Source organism: Poecilia latipinna, unplaced genomic scaffold, assembly GCF_001443285.1.
Source record: "Poecilia latipinna isolate Pla-1442-1.1 unplaced genomic scaffold, P_latipinna-1.0 Scaffold1574, whole genome shotgun sequence".
Classification (NCBI taxonomy): Eukaryota; Metazoa; Chordata; class Actinopteri; order Cyprinodontiformes; family Poeciliidae; genus Poecilia; species Poecilia latipinna.
The window spans coordinates 135782-143072 of NW_015114190.1; the positions used below are offsets into that span (position 1 = coordinate 135782).

Consider the following 7291-nt stretch of genomic DNA (forward strand, 5'->3'; position numbering starts at 1 on the left):
GAGTACATTTTTGCCTGTGTATTTGTACTTTTACTTAAGTACATTTTTTGAGTACTTTCTCCACCACTGATTACGACTCTATCCTCCAACTAACCCCAAGTTTGGAACCGTTAAAGATAAAGAGAGCTGTGACACAGGCACATTAATAAAGACAGAAGAAGAAGAAAATGAGAGCTGACTGCTGTGCGTGTTTGTGATCCCAATAGAAGCAACTCTGCTCCGAGAGGCAGAGATGGGAGACAAATGGGTCATCTTGCAAATGTCAGGGGTAAGCGCCTGGTGTCAGTGATGCTATTTGTAGATCCATAACTCATCTGAGTGATGGGGGGATGGAAGAGAGGGGGAAGACAGCGGATTCAGCCCAACCTGTTTGAGGGGAAATTGCTGATATCGTGGGAGGAATTTTTCAAAGCGTACAGAGTGATTGTTTTAAGCAGGTGCGTTTTCCAGAGCTGCAGGTCAGATGAGGAGATTACCTGAGATTTTATCACACAAAAGCCACAAGATTGTTTTTTTTTTGTTTTTGTTTTTAACTCACCAAAGCTGAATAAGAAAGGCAATAAAGTAACAAAGTGCATTCAATAAATGTCTGCTTTGCAATTATTGGAAGGAAACTGATATCTCTAATTCATCACAGGGAGATCCTGAAGCTTTGCTCATGACCGGCTCTAATTGTACTTTCACATTTTATCGTTTGTTTTTTAAAAAAATTCAGCAGTCTGCATGTCTACATGCAAGGGAATCACAAAATAAAAGACAAGTGGACGTAATTTCAGTTTCAGTTCAGTTCGATTAAGACTTCATTAAAGGCACAGAGTCCTGGTACATAGTGGAGATGAAAAAAAAATAGAAAGAGGAAAAGAAATATAGTACAAGTACAATAAGAAAAAAGTAATTATCCATCAACCACAAAATGTAATATTGCATTTAAAAAAAATCTCACATTCTTAGCAAATATATTAAATAGCAGAATAAACAAATCAGATTTAATCAGGAATAATTCTCACTAACAAGTGTAAGGGCGTTTGTTTTTTTTATTATTATTTTTATTTTTCCTGGACTCAGAGGTCATTGACCAATGTTAAAATGTGCTACGCCTCAAACTTAGATGACATTTTTAAATGCAGTGCGATAAAGCTCCACAGAGAGCCTCCCGGCCTGAGAAGGTCTGACCAGATGAGCCAGTGGGAACTGGAACAACTGGCCCTCATGCTTTATGCACGAGTGTAATTGAAAAAGAAAAAGAAGTGGCTAGTTTAAAAGCTGATTTTAATGTCAACCTAAAGGCAGGAACAATACATCCATTTAAATGCTCGGTCAGATGTTTTCCTCCTTACAAACCCCGCTGGGGGGGAGAACATTTAAACGACCTGTGACTTTGGTTTCAGGGGCGTTTTCACCTCAGACTTGACAAAGATAACTCGCCGATCGCAGGTCCAGTTCTTCTCCAAGCTTACAGTAGGAAATGCTGGTTGACGTATTGTGTTCTCCAGATGTAATGTGAGAGATAAGGCGGCCCTGCAGATGCCAGGGAGGGGAGCGGAAAGGTTAATGTCCCACCTTCTGACCAGGATGGGTTTAAGTGCCGGAGAAACAAGGTTGTGTTAAACAATTTACTAAGCAGAATTGCTTAAATTCACCCATGTTTAACAGCCTAAAATAAAAAAAATAAAAAGGATTTTTGATATTTCAGATGTGGATTTTTCTGTGTGTTTTCTATACTTAGCAACTTGTTGCATTTCACAAAATGATGGCTGTAAATTCTTCTCTTTGGGTTTCTGGTATGGTGTCCTCTTTCTTATTGTCATTTGCAGTGATTTTGCTTCTGATCAAAATTTGTTTAAATTGGGGAATGAGGTGTCACTTTTTGAGAACTTTCAGCCTACTTCGTTAAATGATTTTATTTTACAAATCAGGCAGTAGGCATATGTGTACCAAATTAATGTTAACCCCTAAAAAGAAAGTACAGTACAGTTAATTCATGAATTTAAAGGAGGCAAGGCCAAGTTTGTTTGGGTAACTATTTGGAAATGTTAAAATCATAGCTAACTCTTATCTATGATTTTAACATTTGATTATCTGAAGTGATTTGTGACAAAAGAACAAAAAGCAAAAGCGAGAAATATATAATAGAGGAAATATTTTCTTTTACAACAGTACATGCCAGACACAAAGAAGGACAATATTTTGTTTAGAATGTGTTATTGGAAGTCTTAGCTAGTTTTTTGTAATCGCTACGGTATGCTTTTAATCACCGGTACAGCCGATGTATTTCTTTTTTAGCACAGCAGCATAGAATGGAACATGACCTGTATATCACCTTTCTAAAATGACCTGTCATATTGTGCCTGTTTTTCCCCAAAAACAAATCTGGCAAAAAAAAGGTTTATTTTTCCAGAAACACTTATTTAAAAAATGACTAAGGGCATTAGTTTGGGTAGGTGACAATATTGTAAATTTAAAAAAAAAACTACTCATGACTAACTGGATCAGAGAAATTAAATTTAAGAAAATACTGCCCTCTTGTGCAATAAGCTCCAATTATTCTTAGGAAAGACTTCCCAGATGTGTTTTCACTGTCAAAAAGGAAAAACTAACTATAGAGAGGGAGAGAGTTATTCTTCTCAGTTTGTTGAAGCTTTAAAAATTTTTTACTTTGCTTAAATTTTTTATGAAAAAATGTAAGCATTTAACTCTAATCTCTTGCTACAGCTCATGTTTATGTTAAATGACTGTTAAAATTCAGCAATTTAAAGTGATGAAGTTGGAATCGAGTAGAAACACCTTTTGTTGTTTTTGAAGGAAGAAAAACCACAACCCAAGAGATTTTATGGAAAAATGTATTTACAAATAGATTATATAGCTGCAGAAAATCTGAACAAGACCTACTACGATAAACATTTATTTAAAAATGCCTCTAAAAGAAAATTTACTCACATTTATTCTATTTTAAAAGACAATAAAAATGTACAGTTTAAATCTCAACATTTTTCTTTGTGAAGAAAAAAAAATATATACAATAAAAGTTGCCGCTCACAAGCAGCAACAGTTTTGGGTAGATTACCCCAGCTGTGCTTCAAGTGCTCATCTCATGAGATCAGAGTTCGGCGTGCTACAGTCATTTATGATGCCGTACTCAAAATTTATGTAGAGTCTCTTAAAAAAAAGCAGAAAAAAAAAAAGCAGGCTGGAATGACCCTTTATCACAAGCGCTTGACGTTTCTCTTGCTGCGAGCGCTGCCCGGGATGATGGGGGTTTCTTTGGAAGGACCTGAATGGAAGTGGGGTTTGACTGTCCGACAGGGGGAGGAGCTGTGGAAGGGCTCCTGGCAGCGAGTGCAGAAGTCAAAGAGGCAGCTGGACCGAGAGCATGTGGCCCTCTGGGCCTCGGCCCAGTAGGTGGCAGGAGACCCACAGCGCCTGCAGGAGCGCAGAGACTCGTGCCGCTTCAGAGTGCTGGCAGCCTGCAAACGAGAGACAAAGATCAGGATTGGTGAACTTGACAAATTCCTGGAAGAGGGTTTGTCCACTTTTCCTCCCCTACAGTAAAATTCAAGCATTTTCAAGGCAACTTTTTGGCACCAAACTTTGGAGATAAAAACAATACAAATAAACTAAACATACAGCTTTAATTCGTTACATTATATCATTTATGACTGTCGATGCCTTGGATTGTATTATACATTCTACAGCAGGGACAAAGTAAACTAAAATGTAGCAAAATTGTATATTTTGAAATGCCTCTTACACACATTTTACAACCAATTGATCCAAGAACAAAATACAAATTAAAAACCAAACAAAAAAGATCCCCAATTTCAGTAAGGTTTAATGTACAACATCCCAGATCAATAAGCCATTATGAATAATAAATATTCATTATATTGAAACAATCCAAAAAATTGTTTTAAAAAGTACATGACCTGCCTGCTAAATGTTTAAAACACAAAGAAAGTAAAAAAAAATCTAAAAAATGTTTACCAGGTATTCTGGCATTTAGCAAATGGAAATATTTTTTGGCAATTCTAACTAAAATAAAAAATAAAAGCTTCATCTGATTTAACTTCAGACACTGAGGGGGAAAAAAAAGTCCATTTATTAGGTGAATGAAAATATCTAATTTTAACTGTAACTTTTCTAAATGTAGGTTTTCAATCAACTTCAGAACTTTCTCACAAAACTGCGGTTTGAATATCAAGCACTCTCCAAACCTTAAACAACCAATTCAAGCATTTTCAAGGATTTCAATCACGAACTTGTGGGTTAGCATGAAACTAAGAGACTTACTTGCACAAATTCGTCGAAGCGTGTGCACTGTGAGGGCATGCTGCTCTTCTGGCAGGAAGCAGTGCGTCTGGAGGCCAGAGCCTGCATGCAGGATAGCACCACCCTGGATGCACCAACGTCTCTGGTCAGACCGCTAGCAGGATTTCTCTGAGAGTTTCTCGACTCCTAAAGGTTAAAAGATACATTGGTTAGCATGAAAAACACAAATGCATCAGGTGTGCCTGAAACTGAAGTAATGCCCATCTCTACTCAAACTGCCTTGCACTTAGCTCCCACCAACTGTGTATTCTGTGAAACGACCGGAGTCGGGGGTGGGGCTGGTCAGCACACTGCTGTTGTACCACAGATGTATCAGCTTAGTTTCATGAGGTAACCTAGTAGAGGAGTCCCAAGACTTGAGACAAGTTTGTTTTAGTCGGTTTAAGGTGGAGGGTTTTTTAAACTAGACTTTAGTTACCACTACAGTTTTTTCTTAGAAAAACCATGTTTTGTTTTAATAGTTGCCCTTTTAGCAAACACTAGATCACTTCAACTGCACCTGAGTTACTAGAAGTCTCTTGGCTGTTTACCCGTCAGACTCATCATTTTAGGTTGGCAACCCCTTTGTAGTTGTGCCATACTACTCCAATTTTCTAACAATGCTGTTCAATGCTAAAGATGTTATTTTATAAGCCAACTGCTTTAAATTTATCTATAACTTCAACACTGGCCAGTCTGCTACTTTCATTGGTCTTCATAATCCTTGCTAACAAGTTTGCATATCATTTGGTTGCTTCTGTCAGTTTCCTCACCCTGAGTGCCTGCTCAGCTTGCCGACACCTCCTCGCAGCAGCCGAATCCTCACATATGATTTTCTTCCACGTCTTGCTCACATTCTTGCAACTATAATGGAGAAAAACACGGACATGTGAATGTAATCATAAAAAAATATGTTACAATATACCAAGAATATCTGTTTGTTTTTTTTTCCTCATGAGGAAGAATTAAACTTACCTTATGAGGTCCAAGTCTCCCAGCAGAGCCAGAATGTCTGTCAGGATGCCTTTCATGTTCCTGAAAAGCAGAGACGTGAACATGTCGACGTTCTCCAGGCCAATTTGTCCTCCGATCACACGATCCAAAGGATACTTCTCTGCTATCTTTGAGATGACGCTAAAGTCATACCTGCAAAACACAGCATCCAACCATCACTAAACAGAAACGACAAGAAATTATCTTCTGAAACACAGACCAGTGTGCGATAATTGCAAAAATAATCACAAGGGTATATAGAACGTTGGAACTGAATTAAAATATTACCTCCTGTTCTTCTTGTAGCTCTTTGTGAGCTCCTCACAAACAGCCTGCTGGAATCTTAAAATGGGCAGGTTGGGGGTGACGTGATGGTGGTTGGGGGTGGACGACAGAGCTGCTGTGCTCCTTCCATGACGATCCACAGGTGTGGAAACTGCCAGAGACCCTGGAAAGCTGATTCTAGTCCTTTGCTGGCATTTTGAGGGGGAATTACTTGCTGAAAGCCTTTTCCCCTGGTGTGTCTCAGCGATATGGTCCTCTTCTTCATCTCCATGGTGATCAATATGACTATTCTGCAAAGATAAATAACCGCTGTCCTCAAAGTATTCTTCCAGGGCCCCATCTTGCTCTCTGCCACTGTTGTTCTCTTTGTTGTGAACTGCACTGATGCTGTTCTTAGTGGAGAAGAAGACAGTCATCTGTCCAACTGGCCGATCCTGAGATATAACAGGGGCTGGTTCTTTTTTGGGGGAATCTTTGGCATAGAGTACTTTAGACTCTGCAGCTGCTGCTTCTGCTAATGGGCTTTTCTCCATCGTGTTTCCTTTAGCAGACTTGATCGTGGGACATTTCATGGCAACTCTTTTATAAGTAAACGTGTGCTCTGACTGAGCAGTGTGGTGATCTCTGCAGAGTCACAGAAAGAGATGACATGTCAGGGATCGTGTTTAACGTGCGGACGTGACTGACGCTCATCAAGTAGCATTGCTTCTTTAGAAGAAGCCTAAACTCTCACAAACATCAGCACAACACACAGTACATGTTAGAGTAACTCTAAAGGTACAATCAATCATATAAATTAACGGTACACGTCTTAAAAGCAAAATAGTTGATTTTGGCGCGATGCGGATTTGGCGGAAAGATGGTTTTTCTACGTCACCTTTACGCTAAGTTTGTATCCCCCACAGTTAAACAGGGTTTAATGATGACATGAAAAATAGGCTAAATCTCCCTTTATGCACAGGTCAGTCGATTTATTAATGATGCTTTTATTGATTCCCCTTATGAGAATGTGTGCTACACTTGGAACGTAATACAAGAACTACATGCAAAGTAGCCTAGAACTATGATGCAAGTTAAACTCAAATTATACTAAAATAGGGTTCCGTGAAGCTTTCATATTTTGGTTATTTCCTCTTAAGTTGTGTACAAAGTTGTAAACCAGTAGCGCAAGAAAACTCCACAGCTAATCATACACTGTCTTGCTAACACTAAAAAATGACAGTGCTTCAATAAGAATACAAAAAGACCTGACTTTAGCCTGAAAGATAATTAACAAAGACTCATACCTTCAGTTATTCTCCTAAAATAACGTCGAAGGCCTCTTGTTTCTGTTCCTTCGGCTCTCTCCGCGCCGCTATCTTCCCGTCAGAGAAGTCGCTTGACAAAGTTAAAATCTTCTACGTCTGAAAAATCCGCCAGTTGCGGCTTCTTATTTGAAATCCGTGCGCAAAGGTACAAACCAATCACAGTAAAGCAAATGCTGCCGCTTTGCAGCATCAACCAATGAGATTTGTGGTTGAGCGGACGTGACGTAATTGGTTCATTTGCGTTGTATTCCGATGAGAAACATATCCCTTGGCGGATCCTCTTATCCATGCTGCTATCCTGTCAGGATCATGTTAAAATATGAAAAGTGGGAGGGAAAAATCTCTGTAAATTGTAAATAAGAAAGTTACTAATATATTGGTAATAATAATCCAGTTATCTT

General features: G+C 38.8%; 1 protein-coding gene across 1 annotated transcript; it reads right to left on the reverse strand.

The window, feature by feature from the left end:
* Positions 1 to 2826: 2826 nt before the first annotated feature.
* Positions 2827 to 7048, reverse strand: fbxo5 (F-box protein 5). The gene is made up of 6 exons (XM_015058806.1): positions 6870 to 7048; positions 5587 to 6207; positions 5281 to 5451; positions 5079 to 5169; positions 4288 to 4452; positions 2827 to 3464 (listed from the first exon to the last, which is right to left on the reverse strand). The coding sequence occupies exons 2-6, from the start codon at positions 6153 to 6155 to the stop codon at positions 3204 to 3206; spliced, it is 1257 nt and encodes a 418-aa protein (XP_014914292.1). The 5' UTR covers positions 6156 to 6207; positions 6870 to 7048; the 3' UTR covers positions 2827 to 3203.
* Between the last annotated feature and the right edge of the window lie 243 nt (positions 7049 to 7291).

Bases quoted from the DNA above. Each gene is read 5' to 3' on its own strand.
- fbxo5 (XM_015058806.1), bottom strand. From the start codon at position 6,155: ATGAAATGTCCCACGATCAAGTCTGCTAAAGGAAACACGATGGAGAAA. The intron at 4,453-5,078 runs GTGAGGAAACTG...TTTAACCTTTAG, and splicing joins AAGCTGAGCAGGCACTCAGG to GAGTCGAGAAACTCTCAGAG. The intron at 3,465-4,287 runs GTAAGTCTCTTA...TCTCGTTTGCAG, and splicing joins GCTTCGACGAATTTGTGCAA to GCTGCCAGCACTCTGAAGCG.